The sequence below is a fragment of the Scyliorhinus canicula genome, chromosome 5 (genome assembly GCF_902713615.1).
Source record: "Scyliorhinus canicula chromosome 5, sScyCan1.1, whole genome shotgun sequence".
Taxonomy (NCBI): domain Eukaryota; kingdom Metazoa; phylum Chordata; class Chondrichthyes; order Carcharhiniformes; family Scyliorhinidae; genus Scyliorhinus; species Scyliorhinus canicula.
Window position 1 is genome coordinate 27,984,734 of NC_052150.1, and position 22,072 is coordinate 28,006,805.

At 45.8% G+C, this 22,072-nt stretch overlaps 1 protein-coding gene across 3 annotated transcripts in view; it reads right to left on the bottom strand.

The window, feature by feature from the left end:
* The window catches only part of LOC119965868 (solute carrier family 12 member 7-like), a 320,909-nt gene that overhangs the window by 211,045 nt on the left and 87,792 nt on the right, over positions 1-22,072 (bottom strand). The window contains exon 1 of one of the 3 annotated variants that reach the window (XM_038796815.1): positions 5,098-5,242. The exons of the other annotated variants lie outside the window; for them this stretch is intronic. Coding sequence (XP_038652743.1) covers positions 5,098-5,197 — 100 coding nt within the window. The 5' untranslated portion in view covers positions 5,198-5,242. Of the gene's footprint in view, positions 1-5,097; positions 5,243-22,072 lie in introns of those variants that run through there. 3 annotated transcript variants of the gene reach the window in all.

Below are 22,072 nucleotides of genomic sequence, written 5' to 3' on the forward strand. Positions count from 1 at the left end.
AATAAAATCTTGAGAAATGGAACCTCGTCCTTTGATTGGGCACTTTACAACCTTCTTGACTTACTAATTTCAACAATTTTGGATAATAGTTGCTATTCCCTCCCCACCCCAAAACGATAGCAGAAGGGCAGCACGGTGGCCTAGTGGTTAGCACAACCGCCTCACGGCGCTGAGGTCCCAGGTTCGATCCCGGCTCTGGGTCACTGTCCGTGTGGAGTTTGCACATTCTCCCCGTGTCTGTGTGGGTTTCGCCCCCACAACCCAAAAATGTGCAGAGTAGGTGGATTGGCCACGCTAAATTGCCCCTTGATTGGAAAAAATAATTGGGTAATCTAAATTTATTTAAAAAAACGATAGCAGATACCAGAGACAAATCAATACATTAAATCTGCCCATGTTTCATTTCCTCCACCCACAACTTTTCCTTGGAATTGGCTTCAAATGGATAGGTCAACTTTCATCAGCATGAAACATTAACTCAATATCTCTCTCAACAGATATTGCCTGGCTATGAACGTCAAAGAACAAAGAAAGTACAGCACAGGAACAGGCCCTTCGGCCCTCAAAGCCTGCGCAGACGATGCTACCCGCCTAATCTAAAACCTTTTACACTTCTGGGGCCCGTATCCCTCCATTCCCATCCTATTCGTGTATTTGTCAAGACGCCCCTTAAACATCACGATCGTATCTTCTTCCACCACCTCCTCCGACGTGGCGTTCCAGGCACCCACTACTCGTTGTAAAAAAAAAAACTACATCTCCTTTAAAGTTTAATCCTCGCACCTCATACGCATGTCCCCTAGTCATTGACTCTTCCACCCTGGGAAAAAGCTTCTGACTATCCACCCTGTCCACACTCTCCATGATTTTGTAGACTTCTATCAGGTCACCCCTCAACCTCCGTCGTCCCAGTGAGAACAAACCGGTTATTCAACCGCTCCTCATAGCTAATGCCTTCCATACCAGGCAACATCCTGGTAAATCTCTTTGGCACCCTCTCGAAAGCCTCCACATCCTTCTGGTAGTGTGGCAACCAGAATTGAACACAATATTCTAAGTATAGCTGAACCTAGGTTCTACACAGCTGCAGCATGACTTGTCAATTTTTATACAATGCCCTGTCCAATGAAGGCAAGCATGCCATATGACTTCTTGACGACCATCGCCACCAGCGTTGGCATTTTGTGACCTGTGGATCTGTACACCCACATCCCTGTTCCTGTCAATACTCTTTAAGGCAGGGGTGGGCAAACTACGGACCGCCAAAGGTCTTTATGCGGCCCATCAAGTCATTTAAAAAAAAAAAAAAGTTTTTAATTTCTTTTTTAAAAAACATTTTTTTTTTTTTTTTAAGGTTAATGGGGGGGGGGGCTGTTGGGTTACTTACTGGTATAGGGTGGATACGTTGGCTTGAGTAGGGTGATCATTGCTCGGCACAACATCGAGGGCCGAAGGGCCTGTTTTGTGCTGTACTGTTCTATGTTCTATATGAGGCGCCCAGAATCATAACCGGGTGAAGCAATTATTTTACTTAATATACTATGCGGCCCTTTGTGAATTGTGAATTTCTGAATGTGGCCCTTGCACGGAAAAGTTTGCCCACCCCTGCTTTAAGGGTTCTGTAATTTACTGCATATTTCTCATCTCTATTAGACGTTACAAAATACAAGACGTTACCTCAAATATTTCCAGATTAAACACCATCTGCCATCTCTCCTCCCAAGTCTCCAACCGATCTATAGCCTGCTGTATCCTCTGACAGTCCTTATTATCCATTATTCCACCAATCTGTGTTGTCTGCAAACTTACTAATCAGACCAGTTACATTTTCCTCCAAATCATTTATATATACACACCACAAATAGGAAGGTCCCAGCACTGATCCTGCGGAACACCACGAGTCATAGCCCTCCATTCAGAAAAGCACCTTTCATTGCTATCCTGTCTTCTATGACTAAGCCAGTTCTGTATCCATCTCGTCAGCTCACCTCGGATCCAATGCGACTGCACTTTCTGTACTAGTCTACCATGAGGGGCCTTGCAACGGCCTTACTGAAGTCCATGCAGACAACATCCACTGCCCTACCTTTATCAATGTCACAATTTAATCCTTTGCCCTTGAAAACTATTACCCCATTTACATTCCTCCCCAAAGACCTCTTAATCTGGGCCAGTCGTACCCTGAAATCAAATCCAATAAAATCAGGTTTCTGTTCCTGCTGAAGCGCTGATACAGCTCCAGCAAATTTACAAATGTTATCTGTACTGTATAGCTGTGACAAAGGTAAACTATCCTTCCGGACCGTGCTCAATCTGCCTACGGCCTTTGACTAGGTTACCTTACACCATCCTCTTCCAATACCTTTGTCATCCAGCTGGGAGAGATTGCAATGGTCTGGTTCAATCCTCATCTATCCAGTCATAATCAGAGCATTACCTGCAATGGCTACTCAGTCCCTCCTGCTTCCACTCGGAGGCATCATCCAACACGACATGCAGCAGACAACGACAAGCTTCACCTCACCATCATGTCTATCGGCGCCTCCCCCGATCTCCCTCAACCATCACTAAACTGTCAGACATTTAGCACAGGATGAGCAAACCCTTCCTCCAAAAATCATTATGGCAAAAGCCATTGCTTCCCAATTCCACCACAAACTCCTTTCCATAGCCACAGACTCCCCGACAATGGTTTCGGGCTGAACCAGAATGTTTAATAACCTTGAAGCTAGTTTTGGTGGCACGGCGGCGAGTGGTTAGCTCTGCTGCCTCACGGCACCGAGGACCCAGGCTCAATCCTGGCCCCGGGTCACTGTCCGTGTGCAGTTTCCACATTCTCCCCATGTCTGTGTGGGTTTTACCCCACAACCCAAAATTGTGCTGGACAAGTGGATTGGCCACACTAAATTACCCCTTAATTGGAATTTTATTTTATTTTTTAAATGCCCAACACCCAAGATGAACTTTTGATCATATATCTGTGCCATTTGACCACATTACCATCTTTGCAACATCGTCCAACTCTATCCATCCCTTAGTTCATCTGCTACTGAAACCTTTGTGCACATCTTCATAGAATCATAGAATTTACTGTGCCGAAGGAGGCCACTCAGTCTATAGAGTCTGCACAGGCCCTCAGAAAGAGCACCCTACGTAAACCCACTACCTCCACCCTATCCCCGTAACCCCACCTAACCCAACCTTTTTTTCTGAACACCAAGGACAATTTAGCATAGCCAGTCCACCTAACCTGTACATCTTTGGATTGTGGGAAGAAACCGGAGCACCCGGAGAAAACCCACGCAGACATGGGGAGAACGTGCAGACTCCTCACAGAGAGTGACCCAAGCCGGAATCGAACCTGGGACCATGGAGCTGTGAAGCAACTGTGCTAACCACTATGCTACCGTGCTGCCCTATCTTGACTATTCTAATACACTCCTAATTGGTCTTTCATGTTTACCATCAATTAAATCGAGGCTATCCAAATCTCAGCTGGCAATGGCCTCAATTTACACAAAGTTACGCGCATCCCTCCCTCTACCACGGTTGCTCACCTTTCACCCCCATAGTACTACCACATTTGAGGGCAGCACGGTGGCACAGTGGTTAGCATTGCTGCCTACGGTGCCGAGGACCTGGGTTCGAATCCCGGCCCTGGGTCACTGTCTGTGAGGAGTTTGCACATTCTCCCCATGCCTGCGTGTGTTTCGCCCCCACAACCCGAAGATGTGCAGGTTAGGTGGATTGGCCACGTTAAATTGCCCCTTAATTGGAAAAAATAATTGGGTACTCTAAATTTATTTATTTTTTAAATAGTACCACCACATTCGCAATCTGTACATCCCCACATCCCTCCAAAATCAGTGTTCTGGCCTCCAGAGGATCCTAAATGTAGATCACTCGATCACAGCCAACCATTCCCTCAATAACCAAGGGCTGAAGCTGTGGCATTTTCTCCCTAAACCTAATCTGAGGGACACTCCTTCAAACCTCTTTTGTTGGCTCAAATATTTCCTTGTGACTCAGTGTCAAATGTTGTTTGGTCGTGCTCCCTGGAACCATCTTAAGACATTTTAATGTGTGAAAAGTCCATATAAAAACAAGTTGTGGTTATTGTTAAGTCCCCATATCACCCTGGTGAATCTGCACTGTAACCTCCTCCACAGATAATACAACCCATGGCAAACACAGTACTGTATTCCAATTCTACATCAAGGCTCTACAACTGAAGCATAATTTGGTTGCATTTGAATCCTCTTGGCAGTAGTGCATGCTAATTAAGTCATTCAAATACATCAATGCCCAGTCCTCTCATTGCATTTCACTCTGAGTTACCTTTGTAGCTTGTACTCTCTCAGCTGCTCTGCTCATTTAAAAAAAACCCACAAGGCGAGCTTTCTAATTTTAAGTACAGATCTCAAAAGACAGGACACAGCAGACGTTGCACGGCCCATCATCATAATGTGTAGCTTCAACACGTCAAATATTAGCCTGCAGTTCAGTTCTCGGATGTCTGTGAGGTTATTTCTTTCTTTCTATCAAATCAGACACCACCTCTTAGCTATGGAATGTGGTCCAGTCACTTTAAGGACACTTGCGTCAGACAATTACATTTTTGAGTTGGGAATAGGAACAGGAAAGAGCTACAAGTACACAATGTGGAGAATAGACACATCAACAAGCATGGAAACAATAAGCAGAACTGTGTATAATGTACTGATTCCGGACATCATTACCAAAATTAAACCAGGAATTCAGTATAGATACTGAACATTAAGGAACATGCTGTTAAGCATCTGCAGTAAGTGTGCTACTCTGTTTGGAGTTTTCTTCAAACACACTTTAGCAGATATAGTTTACATCTTTCACAGATGTTTTTTTTTAAATCAGCACGATTACTCTGCTGCCTAGTTCTCTAAAAAGAGATACAGATAAAATTCCTGCTGTTTGTCTGAGTGGGAGTATCCAACCACCTGCTTGTTGGAACTTGCTTTCCCATTGTTTAACAAGCATTTAGCTCCAGTCCCCCCCCCCCCCCCCCCCCCCCCCCCCCCCCCCCCCCCAAAGAGTTTGGTTTGTAACTTGTTCACTCACCAGAAGCTACTACTTCAAGGTTGTTCTCCTCATCGAGACTTGTGCCCTCCTTTGGGGCTCCTTCATCGTCCACTGGCAGTACAGTGAAGTTGGTCGGCATTTTTACACCATGTGTGTGCAGGCAGCTGCAACTCTGCTCGACGAACTTGCTGTTTTAATTCTATTGCTTAGATTCCTGACCACGTGACCCCGTTACCTTATATGGAAACCACCACACTCCACCCATCCTTGGCTGAACATTGTACTGATTCATGTCATTACTTCAGGTATCTTGGTTTTGCTGTTTAAACCAAAGCAAGTACATTTACAGATCTGTAACTGGGCCAGGCCTGAAGCAAGTGTCGAATCCCACCAAACGGATAACAGGGGCATTTTGCAAAGCACATTTATTTTATTAAAAATAAAACACATTTATTCTTTTCCTTTTAAAAAAAAAGTTGATAAATTGAGCCTTCTCTCTCCTTATCCTCATCAATTAAAAAAGTACCAAAATAGCCCAATCCTGCTTTATAAGATACAGGAGCAGAATTAGGCCACTCGGCCCATCGAGTCTACTCCACCATTCAATCTGGCTGATTCTCATCCCCATTCTCCTGCCTTCTCCCCATAACCCCTGATCCCCTTATTAATCAAGAACCTATCTATCTGTGCCTTAAAGGCATTCAGTGAATTGGCCTGCACAGCCATCTGTGGAGTTCCACAAATTCACCACCCTCTGGCTGAAGGAATTCCTCCTCATCTCTGTTTTAAAGGATCATCCCTTTAGTCTGAGATGGTGTCCTCTGGTTCTAGTTTTTCCTACAAGTGGCAACATCCTCTCCACATCCACTCTATCCAGGCCTCGCAGTATTTTGGAAGTTTCAATAAGATCCCTCTTCATCCTTCTAAACTCCAACAAATGCATACTCAAAGTCCGCAAACTTTCCTCATACAAGTTCTTCATCCAGGGATCATTCTTGTGAACCTCCTATGGAACCTTTCCAAGGCCAGCACATCCTTCCTTAAATACGGAGCCCAAAACTGCTCACAATACCCCAAATGGGGTCTGACCAGAGCCTTTGGCAGCACAAGTGATTAACACTGGCTTCACAGCGCCAGGATCCCAGGTTCAATTCCCTGCTGGGTCACTGTCTGTGCGGAGTCTGCACGTTCTCCCCATGTCTATGTGGGTTTCCTCCGGGTGCTCCGGTTTCCTCCCACAGGCCAAAGACGTGCAGGTTAGGTAGATTGGCCATGATAAATTGCTCTTAGTGACCAAAAAAGGTTAGGAGGGGTTATTGAGTTACGGGGATGGGGTGCAAGTGAAGACTTAAGTGGGTCGGTGCAGACTCGATGGGCTGAATGGCCTCGTTCTGCACTATATGTTCTATGTTCTTATACAGCTTCAGAAGTACATCCCTGGTCTTGTATTCTAGCCCTCTTGACATGAATGCTAACATTGCATTTGCCTTCCTAACTGCCGACTGAAGCTGCACATTAACCCTAAGAGAATCGTGAACAAGGACTCCCAAGTCTCTTTGTGCTTCTGCTTTCCGAAGCATTTCCCCATTTAGAAAATAGTCTTATGCCTAAATTCCTCCTTCCAAAGTGCATAACCTCACACTTTTCCACATTGTATTTCATTTGCCACTTCACTGCCCACTCTCCTAGCCTGTCCAAGTCCTTCTGCAGCCCACTTGCTTCCTCAATACTACCTCTCCCTCTACAGATCTTTGTATCATCTGCAAACTTAGCAACAGTTATTTCAGTTCCTTCTTTCAGATCATTAATTTATATTGTGAAAAGTTGTGGTCCCAGCACTGACCCCTGAGGCACACCACTAGTCACTGGCTGCCATCCTGAAAAAGACCCCTCCCCCCACCCAAAGGGGACGTTGTTTACTGTTTTATTTAGGGTTTTTTGGTGTTTTGAGCGTGTCGGTTGTTTAAGAAATGTGAATGTGTTAAACCTCAAAAATTACAAATGCTTCAATAAAATATTTTCTAAAAAAAGAAAAAGACCCCTTCATCCCCACTCTCTGCCTTCTGCCAGTCAGCCAATCCTCTATCCATCCCTTAACACCATGGGCTTTTAACTTATTTAACAGTCTCCTGTGCAGCACCATGTCAAAGGCCTTCTGGAAATCTAAATAAATCACATCCACTGGTTCTCCTTTGTCTAACTTCCTTATTGCCTCCTCAAAGAACTCTAACAGATTGGCCAGACATGACCTGCCTTTGACAAAGCCGTGCTGACTCAGTCCTATTATATCATGGACTTCCAAGTACTCCCCGATCTCATCTTCAATAACGGACTCTAAAATTTTACCAATGACCAAAGTCAGGCTAACCAGCCTATAATTTCCCATCTTCTGCCTCCTCCCTTCAGTGGTGTTACCATTAGCCACTTTCCAGTCCTCCGGGACCCTTCCTGCCTCCCGTGATTCCTGAAAGATCACTAATGCCTCTACAATTTCCCTAGCTATCTCTTTTAGGACCCTGGGGTGTAGTTCATCTGGTCCAGGTGACTTATCCACCTTCATACCTTGCAATTTCCCCAGAACCTTCTCCTTAGTAATTGTCACTGCACTCACCTCTACCTCCTGGAGCTCTGGCATCACTGGTGTCTTCCACCGTGAAGACTGATGCAAAGTAACTATTCAGTTCGTCTGCCATTTCTTTGTTTCCTGTGGTTACTTCTCCAGCCACATTTTCCAGTCATCCAATGTCTGTTTCTGCCTCTCTCTTACCTTTTATATATTGAAAAAAACTCTTTCTATCTACCTTCATATTACTAGCTAGCTTGCACTCATACTTCATCTTCTACCCCCGTATTGCTTTTTTAGTTGTCCTCTGCTCGCTTTTAACGGCTTCCCAATCCTCTGGTTTCCCACTAATCCTCACCAATTTGTATGCTTTTGCTTTAGCCTTTATGCTGTCCTTGACATCCCTCGTCAGCGATGGATGCCTTGTCCTCCCCTTAGCATATTTCCTCCTCCTTGGGATGAATTTCTGTTGTGTCTCCCTAAATCACCAAAAAAAAAACCTGCCATTGCTGTTCCACTGTCTTCCCTGCTAGGCTCCTTCTCCAATCATCTCTGGCCAGCTCCTCCGTCATGTCTTTGTAGTTACCCTTATTTAATTTTAATACCGTTACATCTGATTGCAACTTCTCCCTCTCAAACTGCAGGGTAAATTCTATCATATTGTGGTCATTGCTCCCTAAGGGTTCCTTCACCTTAAGTTCCCTAATTAATTCCAACTTTCAAGAGAGACTGTCTTAAGAGTGACAAATGAAAGAGCAGCATGGTGGCACAGTGGTACAGTGGTTAACACTGCTGCCTCATAGCGCCGAGGTCCCAGGTTTGATCCCGGCTCTGGATCACAGTCCATGTGGAGTTTGCACATTCTTCCCGTGTTTGCATGGGTTTCGCCCCACCAGTAAATGCACCATTTGGGAATAGATATATTTTGAGTGAGTGTGTTGCATCTAATGGATATACCACTGGTACAAGGCATAGTAATGCTATCAATCCCCCCCCCCCCCCCCCCCCCCCCCCACACCAAATCAGATACCACAGACACTTTACTTTCCAATTGGTATGGGAAGACAGTGCACCATAGGATGGATATGCCAGGTGACCAATGGTATAGTCAGAGTATTACAGCACGGAAAGAAGCTCTTCTGGTCCATTGTGTCTGAGCTGACCATCATGCACCTATCCATAGAGTACTATGTTGCAGCTCTTGCTCCGTAGCCTTGTATGCTGCGGCGTTTCAAGTGCTCATCTAAATGCTTCTAAAAATGTTGTGGGGGTTCCAGTCTCTACCACCCTTCCAGATTCCAACTATCCTCTGGGTGAAAAAGTTTTCCTCAAATTTATTGCCCCTTACCTTTAATCAATGCCCCTGGTTATTGACCCTTCTAAGGGGAAAAGTTTCTCATCTACCCTATCTATTGCCCTCAATTTTGTACACCTCAGCTTTCTCTTCTCCAAGGAAAGCAACCCCAGCCCAATGAGCCTCCCTTCATAGCTCCATCCCAGGCAATATCCAAGTGAATCTTATCTCCTCCTTTCTAGTGCAATCACATCCTTCCTATATTGCAGTGACCAAAACTGTACTCGAGTAAATAATAATCATCTTTATTGTCACAAGTAGGCTTACATTAACATTACAATGAAGTTACTGTGAAAAGCCCCGAGTCGCCACATTTTAGTGCCTGTTTGGGTACACCGAGGGAGAATTTGTAATGTCCAAATTACCAACAGCACATCTTTCGGGACGTGGGAGGAAACCTGAGCACCCGGAGGAAACCCGCACAGACACGGGGAGAACGTGCAGACTCCGCACAGACAGTGGCCCAAGCTGGGAATCAAACCTGGGACCCTGGCGCTGTGAAGCAACAGTGTTAACCACTGTGCTACCATGCCGTCCAGATTGTGGCCTAACAAGTGTTGTACACAGCTCCATCACTCCTGAGCCGGGAGATTGAAATGATAGCAGATCATGTGACAAAACATCCCAGTGATAAAATGTCCCAGAATACATACATCATGGTTGGCAAATCGAAGAGGGAGTGAGAGATGAGAAAGGCAAGGGAAGAAAATGGGGGAAGGATGGATGAGAATGGAAAAAACATGAGATGCAAGAAACTGCATTTATTACTTCTTGGAAATTTGATTTTCACATCTTCAAAGTACCTAAAAAAGTGTCAAAGTCAAAAATAACTAGTTTTGAAGAGCAGCCCAGCAACACAGATGAGCACAACAGATGAACACAACTACATATTTATACGGAAGCAGAATCTATAAACAGCAATGATTCAAGTGACCAATTTTTATTTATTTTTTAATATTTTTATTCTCTTTTTTCACATTTTCTCCCGAATTTACACCCACCAACAACAAATAATAGAACATAGAACAATACAGCGCAGTACAGGCCCTTCGGCCCTCAATGTTGCACCGACATGGAAACTACTAAAGGCCATCTAACCTACACTATGCCCTTATCATCCATATGCTTATCCAAACTTTTAAATGCCCTCAATGTTGGCGAGTTCACTACTGTTGCAGGTAGGGCATTCCACGGCCTTACCACTCTTTGCGTAAAAAAACCCACCTCTGACCTCTGTCCTATATCTATTACCCCTCAATTTAAGGCTATGTCCCCTCGTGCTAGCCACCTCCATCCGCGGGAGAAGGCTCTCGCTGTCCACCCTATCTAACCCTCTGATCATTTTGTATGCCTCTATTAAGTCACCTCTTAACCTTCTTCTCTCTAACGAAAACAACCTCAAGTCCATCAGCCTTTCCTCATAAGGTTTTCCCTCCATACCAGGCAACATCCTGGTAAATCTCCTCTGCACCCGTTCCAAAGCTTCCACGTCCTTCCTATAATGAGGCGACCAGAACTGTACGCAATACTCCAAATGCGGCCGTACCAGAGTTTTGTACAGCTGCAACATGACCTCATGGCTCCGGAACTCAATCCCTCTACCAATAAAGGCCATCACACCATAGGCCTTCTTCACAACCCTATCAACCTGGGTGGCAACTTTCAGGGATCTATGTACATGGACACCGAGATCCCTCTGCTCATCCACACTACCAAGAATTTTACCATTAGCCAAGTATTCCTTATTCCTGTTATTCTTTCCAAAGTGAATCACCTCTCACTTCGCCACATTAAACTCCATTTGCCACCTCTCAGCCCAGCTCTGCAGCTTATCTATGTCCCTCTGTAACCTGCAACATCCTTCCGCACGGTCTACAACTCCACCGACTTTAGTGTCGTCTGCAAATTTACTTACCCATCCTTCTGCGCCCTCCTCTAGGTCATTTATAAAAATGACAAACAGCAACGGCCCCAGAACAGATCCTTGTGGTACGCCACTCGTAACTGAACTCCATTCTGAACATTTGCCATCAACCACCACCCTCTGTCTTCTTTCAACTAGCCAATTTCTGATCCACATCTCTAAATCACCCTCAATCCCCAGCCTCCGTATTTTCTGCAATAGCCGACCGTGGGGAACCTTATCAAACGCCTTACTGAAATCCATATGCACCACATCAACTGCTTTACCCTCGTCCACCTGTTCAGTCACCTGCTCAAAGAACTCGATAAGGTTTGTGAGGCATGACCTACCCTTCACAAAACCATGCTGACTATCCCTAATCATATTATTCCTATCTAGATGATTATAAATCGTATTTTTTATAATCCTCTCCAAGACTTTACCCACCACAGATGTTAGGCTCACCGGCCTATAGTTACCGGGGTTATCTCTACTCCCCTTCTTGAACAAAGGGACCACATTTGCTATCCTCCAGTCCTCTGGCACTATTCCTGTAGCCAATGATGACCTAAAAATCAAAGCCAAAAGCTCAGCAATCTCTTCCCTGGCTTCCCAGAGAATCCTAGGATAAATCCCATCAGGCCCCGGGGACTTATCTATTTTCACCTTGTCCAGAATTGCCAACACTTCTTCCCTACGCACCTCAATGCCATCTATTCTAATAGCCTGGGTCTCAGCATTCTCCTCCACAATATTATCTTTTTCCTGAGTGAATACTGACGAAAATTATTCATTTAGTATCTCGCTTATCTCCTCAGCCTCCACACACAACTTTCCACCATTGTCCTTGACTGGCCCTACTCTTACCCTAGTCATTCTTTTATTCCTGACATACCTATAGAAAGCTTTTGGGTTTTCCTTGATCCTACATAAATAATCAACAACAAATATGCCAAACCCCATAACAATAACAATGATCCCATCCTCCCACCAACCCCCAAACATCACCCGCATGTTAACATAAACAAATGACAAAAAGGAATCAGGGATTACCCATAGTCATCTTTAATATACACAGCCCCCCTCCCCCCCAACTAATGTTCGATGTTATTCAGTTCTTGAAAGTGCACAATAAATAGTGTCCATGACTTATTGGAACCCCTCCGAGCTTCCCCTCAGTTCGAACTTGACCTTCTCAAGAGTCAAGTATTCCAACAGGTCCACCCGCCACGGCAGGGCACAGGGTGGAGGGGCTGCTTTTCAGCCCAGCAGGATCCGCCTTCGGGCGATCAACGAGGCGAAGGCTATGATATCTGCCTCCGCACCCGTTTCCAACCCTGGCTGGTCCGACACCCTGAATATGGCCTCCCGGGGACCCGGGTCTAGTTTCACGCACACCACCTTGGAAATTACTCTAAACACCTCCTTCCTGTACTCCCCTAGCTTTGGACTGGACCAAAACATATGAACGTGATTAGCACGCGCCCCCGGCAACTTTCACACACATCTTCTACTCCTTCAAAAAATTGGGACCCAAGTGACCAATTAACCAGTTCTTGGCGTTTTAGCTGAAAATGCAAATCTATTCAGGATTTGCTTTATTTGCACATCATACGACTTCACATAACTTAAATTGGTGTCAAAGCATTGCGTAAGAGCAACATAGCTCAAGTTCAAAAGAGTGAGTTGAGCAGAAGAGTTTATGGAATTAATCAGACAGTGCATGCACTAAGTCTCACTCTGCTGGAAACCTAGGGAAGAGCAACAAGAAGTCACAGCTTGAGAGTTCAAGGGCATAGGAGGTGCCAGAACGTTAAGCTACCTGTGTTAACTTTAATAGTGTTGAAATGTCACCTATTTGGCCCTCCGAACTAGTGTACATAAGTGGAATGTGCATGACAGTAATACAAACCATTGAATGAAAAGCTTTAAAGAAAGTAAGGAGGTGTGGGATAGAGGGAAATTTGGCCAATTGGGTAAGTAACTGGCTAAGTAACTGGCTATCACATAGAAGACAGAGGTGGTGGTGGATGGAAATTTTTCAGACTGGAGACCAGTTACCAGCGGGGTACAACAGGGATCAGTGCTGGGTCCTCTGCTATTTGTGATTTTTATCAATGACTTGGAGGAGGGGGCTCAAGGGTGGGTCAGTAAATTTGCTGATAACACCAAGATTGGTGGAGTAGTGGATGAGGTGCAGGGCTGTTGTAGGCTGCAAAGAGACATTGATAGGATGCAGAGCTGCGCCGAAAAATGGCAGATGGAGTTTAACACTGATAAGTGCGAGGTGATTCATTTTGGTAGGACAAATTTGAATGCGGATTACAGGGTCAATGGCAGGGTTCTGAGGAATGTGGAGGAACAGAGAGATCTTGGAGTTCATGTCCACAGATCTCTGAAGGTTGCCACTCAAGTGGATAGAGCCGTGAAGAAGGCCTATAGTGTGTTAGTGTTTATTAACAGGGGGCTTGAGTTTAAGAGCTGTGGGGTTATGCTGCAACTGTACATGACCCTGGTGAGACCACACTTGGAATATTGTGTGCAGTTCTGGTCAGCTCACTATAGAAAGGATGTGGAATCATTGGAAAGTGTGCAAAGGAGATTTACCAGGATGCTGCTTGGTTTGGAGGGTAGGTCTTATAAGGAAAGATTGAGGGGCTTTTCTCTTTGGAGTGGAGGAGGGTGAGAGGCGAGTTAATAGAGTTTTATAAGCTGATGAGGGGGATAGATAGAGTGGACGTTCAGAGACTATTTCCTCGGGTGTATGTCGCTGTTACAAGGGGGCATAACTATAAGGTTCAGGGTTGGAGATATAGGAGCGATGTCCGAGGTGGGTTCTTTACTCAGAGAATGGTTAGGGTGTGGAATGGACAGCCTGCTGCGATAGTGGAGTCGGACACTTTAGGAACTTTCAAGCGGTTATTGGATAGGCACATAGAGCACACCACAATGACGGAGTGGGATCACTTGATCTTGGTTTCGGACAAAGCTCGGCACAACATCGAGGGCCAAAGGGCTTGTTCTGTGCTGTACTGTTCTATGTTCTTTGTGAATACTGTCCTTAAGAGCAATGGGGAGTTGAGAACAAAACACAAGAATGGAGGAGGAGAAAGCAACAGTTATTCAATAACGGAGTAAAGAGCAATGACCGTGGTGAGGGTGGTGGTGTTAAACTGGTTAGACTGCCCCAGAGACTATTAATAGGACCAGAGTTGCTTGGATGTTGGTGTCAGTAACAAGCTGACATTAATTGCCCATTCCTTGCTTCTTGTAAATAGATGGTGGTGAGCTGCCTGAACCACAACATCTAGAACATAGAACATAGAACATAGAACAGTACAGCACAGAACAGGCCCTTCGGCCCTCAATGTTGTGCCGAGCCATGATCACCCTACTCAAACCCACGTATCCACCCTATACCCGTAACCCAACAACCCCCCCTTAACCTTACTTTTATTAGGACACTACGGGCAATTTAGCATGGCCAATCCACCTAACCCGCACATCTTTGGACTGTGGGAGGAAACCGGAGCACCCGGAGGAAACCCACGCACACAGGGGGAGGACGTGCAGACTCCACACAGACATCTACATGATAAAAGGCATTCATTCCAACAGCCATGCAAGGTTGAGAATTCCAGAATTTGGACTCAACAGCAATGATGGAATTATGATATTTGTAGAAACAAGAAGAGATTTTTGTCTAGAACCCATCAGGAGAGAACACAAGATTACTGAAAGCAAAGGGAACAACATCTCTACCAATAGAAGCCCACTTGCCAACCAACCTGCACTGTCGTCTCATGCAGCATAAAGTTTTGTTCCCTTTGTTGTTGGTAATCTTGCAACCTGTCGTGATGAGTGCAAGATGAAAAGCTGAAGCAACTGATCTCTTTTATTTCAGCGGTGATCTATGTCCAAACCGGATGGTGCCCAACTTAGTGCTACAACATAATTGCAGCGCTCGTCCTTCTCTCGAATAGAGGCCATGGATTGGGAGGTTCTGCCATGCATCCTGTAGATTCACACTGCAGGCACTGTGGATCAAAGTCAATGGAAAAGAAAATTGGGTTGTTTTGAAAAGTCAGCCTACATTTTGTGCTCAAATTTAATAACCCTCTGACTTGAGGCGAAGAGATTCAATTGAGTGGATTTTTAAATTTAGGAAGCTGGAAAGAGATGAAACCTTGCGGATGTTGTATAAAAGTTCATTTTCAATGATTTGAGATTTCACTGGTGCTCGTTAGCCTCCCTTTTGTCGGCCAAGGAACCGACTCCATCTTTCACTTCTGATGAAGTATCCACTTTTAGTACATCGGAAGCCTGTTTTCTTCACGGATGCTCGCAAGTCTGCTGACCTTTCCTCATATATTTCTTTTTATATTGTTGCTTTACAGCACCAAGGTCCAGGTTCGATTCCCGGCTTGGATCACTGTCTGTGCGGAGTCTGCACGTTCTCCTGGTGTCTACGCGAGTTTCCTCCCGGTGCTCCGGTTTCCTCCCAAAAGTTCCAAAAGACGTGCCTGTTTAGGTGAACTGGACATTCTGAATTCTCCCTCTATGTACCTGAACAGATGCCGGAATTTGGCGACTAGGGGCTTTTCTCAGTAGCTTCATTGCATAATGCAAGCCTACTTGCGACAATAAAGATTATATTATTAATATACCTTCATGGAAAAGAGACAGGTTTAGAAAGGAACCATATATTCAAATATAGCAATATGTTCTCCTTTAAGCTGCTGTAGGATTTTATACTCAATGCCACTTTTAGCAAAAGGAAGATGTGCAGCAATTGGCACCAATGCCGTGCTCTTGCCGAGGTCAATTCTGGAAACAAAGTTGTGTAATTGCCAAACAAGATAAAAATACTTCAGCTGGCAACCTGTATAGCCTGTGCCAGTTACAGAGCAGTACCAACTGTGTAGGAAGTGAGCAACCTATCCATGTGGAGAATGAAGTTAACAACGCATGCAGAACAAAAGACAGCCCAGTGGCATAAACTTCTGCCTTCTGAGTTTTTCTTTGCCCAGTACCAGGTTCCATTTCACAATATCTCTTCTGTCGGTGTGGAGTTTGCAGATTCTCCCCGCGTCTACATGGGTTTCCTCCGGGTGCTCAGGTTTCCTCCCACAGTCTAAAGGTGTGCAGGTTCAATGGATTGGCCATGATCAATACACGGGACTACGGAGATAGGGTGGAGGAATGGGCGTCTTTCAGAAGGTTGGTGCAGACTCGATGGGCCGAATGGCCTCCTTCTCAACCATAGGGATTCTATTCAAAACCTCCCATCAAAATCTAATCATCAGCAAACCTTAGTCAGCATACATCACAAAATAAAGCGACAATAGAGAGCAGTACATAAAGACATCCAAAAATTCCCCTCATTAACTTAACACACTCTTACTTAACACACACTTGCCCTTGGAGGATGGCAGATGAAGACCTTAGTTAAACCTCATGTAGAATACATTGACCAGTTCTGGTCATCTCACACAAACTGGAAGACAGATGCCCCAGGGAAACAAAAAAAAGCACAGGAGCACGACTGATACAGGTATTTTCCTATCTTTAGGAAGAGGTCCTTTTTGAAGTAATTAAAATGATGAAAAAAGACTGAACAGCGTACACCTATATATATTATTTGAATTACACAGCAGCAGGTGCCAGTATTTATGCTAAGTAAAAGCGTCTTCCCAGCTTACTTCATCTCACCTTATCAACATGTTCTCTATTCCTTTCTCACGCCCATACTTACTGGATACTTATTTGGGGCCGTTTAGCTCAGTTCGCTCAACAGCTGGTTTGTGATGCAGAGCAAGGCCAGCAGTGCAGGTTCAATTCCCTTATCGGCTGAGGTTATTCACGAAGACCCCGCCTTCTCAACCTTGCCCCTTGCCTGAGGTGTGGTGATCCTCAAGTTAAATCACCACCAGTCAGCTCTCCCCCTCAAAGGGGAAAGCAGCCTATGGTCATCTGGGACTATGGCGACTTTACCTGACCATACATACTTATTTAGCTTCCCCTTAACCACTTGTGTGGTAGCTCCACATTCTCACCACTTTGAGTAAAGAGCTTATTCCGGAATTCCTAACTGGCCTCAAAGTTTGGGACAACCCAACAACTGCAAACCTCTCCTCTACCTTTACCCTAAAGAACCCCTTTGTAATTTTAAAGCTCTCTCAAAGATTCCTTTTCTGAGAAAAGAGCCCAAAACATGAAAGTATTTCCTGATAGTTCTTTGTAATTCCCACCCCATTTTCTCCCGCTTCTTCCATAGTCCTTCTGAAATGCGGTGGTCAGAACTGTGCACCGTATACAGTGTGGTCTACGGTCAATGTATCTTGTTTCCACTTTTTAAATGAACCTCATTGCTCTGTTCCACTTGCTACAGCTGCGCTAACCTTGGATTTCGAAGTCCAAATCATTAATGTAAATAGTGAACAATGGCCCCAATGCCCATCACTGTGGAATTGCTCATTTCTGACCAGAGTTTGAGCAGGTAGATTCAGGAGACAAGTGGCAGAACAATTAGCAAATTCTGCAATTCGTTTTTGTTCAATGTGCTGGTGCTGCCGAGAAAACCAGCATGCAATCCCCCGGCTGCACAGGCAGCTTTTCGCACCAGACATTCTGGCCTGCACGGGGCAGTGCCACCACTGCTGGAGTGCTAGCGAGCAGTGCCAGGGCATGTCTCTTTCTCCTCCTGGTGGTTAGTGAGGAGATCGTGGGCCACGAGCGCAGGCCGGGCCCCATCGGAGTCAGCTATGCAAAAAAACTGCATCAAAGTGTTTATTTTCATATTCTTTATTAATTTCATACAGCAATTCCTCTCACCATTGGAATTGTACTGGCTTATTTCTTTCTTTTGTCTCCATCCGTGTTTCCGTGCCAATATTTGTGTCTCTTCAGCAGAATACATTTCTATTCAACATTTTAGAAAACTTCCCCATTGTTACACGCCAATTATTTTTTCCAGTTCCCGAGTTCTATCCTCAGCTCCTGAAATGTCATAGGGGTTAGATTTAGGTCATCAGACCTCCAATTCTGCACATCAATGGGGCCCTCACTGTGAACAGACAAGGGCATCTTGAACACCTCCTGAAACCCAGGGTTTGTGCTAGTGACTGGCATAAATGGATCTGCATAGGACAGGAACAGGTGTAGATCGTTCAGCCCTTCAAGTCTGCTCAGTCATTCAATCCCATTAGCATTGCACTTGCACTTGACAAAAGTCACAGATTTCTAAATTTAAACAAAACATTCAATGACGGGCATTTGGAAATTCGCTCTCCTGCTCCCGTATTTAATCACCAATTTCACCACAAAAGTTGCAGCATATGCAGTTTGTAGGTCAATAGTAAACGTCGAACCGCTTCAATGATCCTGAAACGGGTGGTCAGGTGACATGGCTAACAGCTTTCAATCATTCAGCTGCCAACTGAAAGAAAAGCTGGTGATTGCAAGGCATCCTATCCAACGGTATTTTTTTTTTGATTTAGAGCACCCAATTAATTTTTTCCAATTAAGGGGCAATTTAGCGTGGCCAACCCACCTACCCTGCACATCTTTGGCTTGTAGGAGCAAAACCCACACAAACACGGGGAGAATGTGCAAACTTCACACGGACAGTGACCCAGAGCCGGGATCGAACCTGGGACCTCGGCGCCGTGAGGTAGCAATGCTAACCACTGTGCCCCCGTGCTGCCCCCAACTGTTATTTTGAGAGAGATAATTTACAGGACATTATTTAAACATCATGCACCTTTACACACAAGCCATAACATTTAAATACTGCATATACAGTTCTATTTGCTTGATAGTGCAGCAGACTGGTGTCCTAGTAAACACTAAACTACTTCAAGCCTGCTCAAGTACAATGAGACTGATAGCCCGGAAGATTTTCTCGTAAAATAAATCATGATTTACTTTGTTCAGCTTTTTGGCCAAAATGTCTCCCACCATCACTGACATTCAGAAAAAGATTGCACAAGGAATATGACCACATATCACATTAGTCAGCAGGCAGGAAGCCTAAATGTTTGCTTGCACATGTCTGAGTCATGAACTGTTTGCCAAGTGATAAATATGACTGGCTTCTTAGGAGAACTTGATGTTGTTATGGTTGATGGGAGGCCCATCATTTCAAACCTACTACAGTAGTCCCCCGTTATACCGCGCTCCGCAATACCGCGGTTCGCGATATACGGCGGGGGGGCTTATGGACCCCACCTGTCAGCTTCCCTCTCCGGATCAAAGTGAGCCGGCCGCTGAAATTGACACTGCCGGCTGCTCCTCTCTCACTGAGATTCAGTGAGAGAGGAGCAGCTCACACAGCGTCCGGAAGTGGATAGTGCAGAGCTACAGCTGGTACCTCCATAGTGGTTGAGGTAGGGTGGGGGTGGGGGGGGGGGGGGGGGGGGAGGGGGGTGGCGGGGGGGGGGGGAGGGGGTGGCGGTGGGAGGAGGTGGGGGTGGCGGTGTGGAGAAAGGCCTGAACTGCAGGGGTTTGGGACCGAGGAGAGATGCGACACCCCCCTGCCACTTGTTCCCAAACCACCAAGTTGACAGCCCTGACACCTAAAACTGAATCCCAGCCTTGCCTTTGAAACTGACATGCAGCGCAGGGTGCAAGCGCATGCGGCAGATAGGGTGCAGACAGCAAGACCTTGTAAGTTCCTGTGGGTTGTTTTAATTAGATCCACGATGGGGGTTTTAAATTTATTTAAAAATCTATGCATGCGCTTCCCATTGTGAGTCTACGGGGGTCTGACCTCTCCCCCCGCCCCCCGTAGACTCACAATGGGAAGCGCATGCATAGATTTTTAAATAAATTTAAAACCCCCATCGTGGATATCCGTGGCTCGGATGCAACGCGGGTGGCTGTCTTGGACCCAACACCCGCATTATAAAGGGGGACTACTGTATCACAGCTTCCGAAGTCAGATCAGCCTTCTTGAAGCTGAACCCTCGGAAAGCAAAGGGTCTTGATGGAGTGCCTGGTCATGCACTCAGATCCGGCGTGGACCAACTGGCGGGTGTGTTTGCTGACATTTTCACCTCTCCCGACTCCATTCCAAAGTTCCCACCTGCTACAAGAAGACCTCCATCATACCAGTGTCAAGAAAAATGAGGCAACGTGCCTCAATGACTACTGTCCGGTGGCCTTGATATCTATTATTATAAAGTGCTTCATGGAGGTTGGTCATGAGACACATCAACGCCATACTCCCAGAATGCCTTAACCAACTGCAATTCACTTCCGCCACAACTGGTCCACAGTGGACACCCATCTCCCTGGCCCTACACTCATCCCGACAACAAGGACTCCTACGTCAGACTCCTATTCATGGGCTACAGCTCCGCCTTCAATGTCATATTCCCATCGTTCATATCAAAACTCCAAAACCTAGGACTTGGCTCCTCCCTCTGCAACTGGATCCTTCATTTCCCGATTCATAGACCATAATCAACAAGGATAAACAACAACACCTCCTCCATGATACTCCTCAATACTGGGGCCCTGCAAGGCTGCATATGTAGCCCCCATTATACTCCCTATATGTACATGACTGAGTGGCAAAATTTGGATCCATCTCTACAGACAAGTTTGCTGATGACACGACTGTAGTGGGTCAGATCTCAAACAACTATGATTCAGAGTACAGGAGGGAGAGAACCTAATGACATGGTTCAACAAGAATAACAACCTCTCCCTCAATGTCAGCAAAACTAACGGTCATTCACTTCAGAAAGCAAAGTGTCACACACACCGCTGTCTGCATCAATGGGGCCGAGGTAGAGATGGTCGACAACTGCATCCCCAAATATCTGAAGTAGGTTGCCGTCCTACGAAATGGCAAACCTCTCACTCCCGCCTGGAACACCACAAAATATTCACTCTTTTCCAGTTTCAATTTATACCCTGAAAAAGACCCAAATCTTCAGAGAAGTTCCATTATGTTGCCCATCATTGTATTTGGCTCGGATATATAAAACAATAAACCTTCTAGCTACAGAGACCCTATTTTCCACCGCCCCCCCGTACTATTCTCTTCCAAAGTCCCGAGCCCTTTAAAGTGATGGTCAAAAGCTCTATCCCTAATGCAAGTAGCAGGACACCCCTGCCTGATCACCCCTAATAGAGCAAAGTACCCGGAACTCAATTTTGCTTGTGCGGACACCCGCCATTGGTTCCTTATGTAATAGATGTACCCGCTCTGTAAATTTCAGCTCGATCTCAAACCTCTCAAGAACCGCCATCAAGTACCCCCTTTCTACTCGGTCAAATGCCTTTTCCGCGTTTAGCGTAACCACCACCTCCATCTCATTTCCCTCAGCCGGCATCATGATAACATTTAATAACCTGCTAATAATTGAAAATAGCTGCCTTCCTTTCATGGACCCCGTCTGGTACTCCCCCATCACCTTCAGGAGCATGCCATCAACCTAACTGCCAGTACCTTCGCCAATATCTTTGCGTCAAACATCCCCACCATCAGCGGTGCCAATTTGTCGTTACATTTCTTGTAATGCTCCACTGGAAACTCATCTGACCCTGCCACCTTCCCCAGCTGCATCCTCTCAATTACCTCCTTTACCTCCTGTCCCCCCCCACCGACCTCTCCAGTATTGCACCGTCTTCCTCCTCCAGCCTCGGGTACTCCAGCTCATCCAGGAACTCTCGCATCCCCTGATCCTCCCCTGGTGGCTCCGACCTATACAAATTTTCATAGAACTGCTCAAACACCTCATTAATCTGGTCCGCAAGCACCACCAATTTCTCCATCCTATCCCCTGCCTGGACAATTTGCCTGGACGCCACCTCCCTCGGACGTTGGCCTGCCAGAATCAGCCCTGCCTTCTCCCCATATCCGTAGATCGCTCGCCTCGCCCACCTTCCCCGTCGACAACTGATCAAAGCTAGCTTGAAGCTCCCTCCTCCTGTCCAAAAGGGCCGGATCTGCATCCACTGTGTACTTCCTGTCTATCGTCAGCGCCTCTTCTATAAGCCTTTGATGCGCTTCCCTCTCCTTTATCCATCTTGGCGTTAAACGATATCACCTCCCCTGCCCCCCCTCACTGCCGCCTTCAGGGCCTCCGATACTTCCCCTGTGCAGTTAAAGCCCACGTATTCCTCAAATCGCCTTCCTGATCTTCTCACAGCAACCCAATATCCATTCTCTACTCCGCTCTCT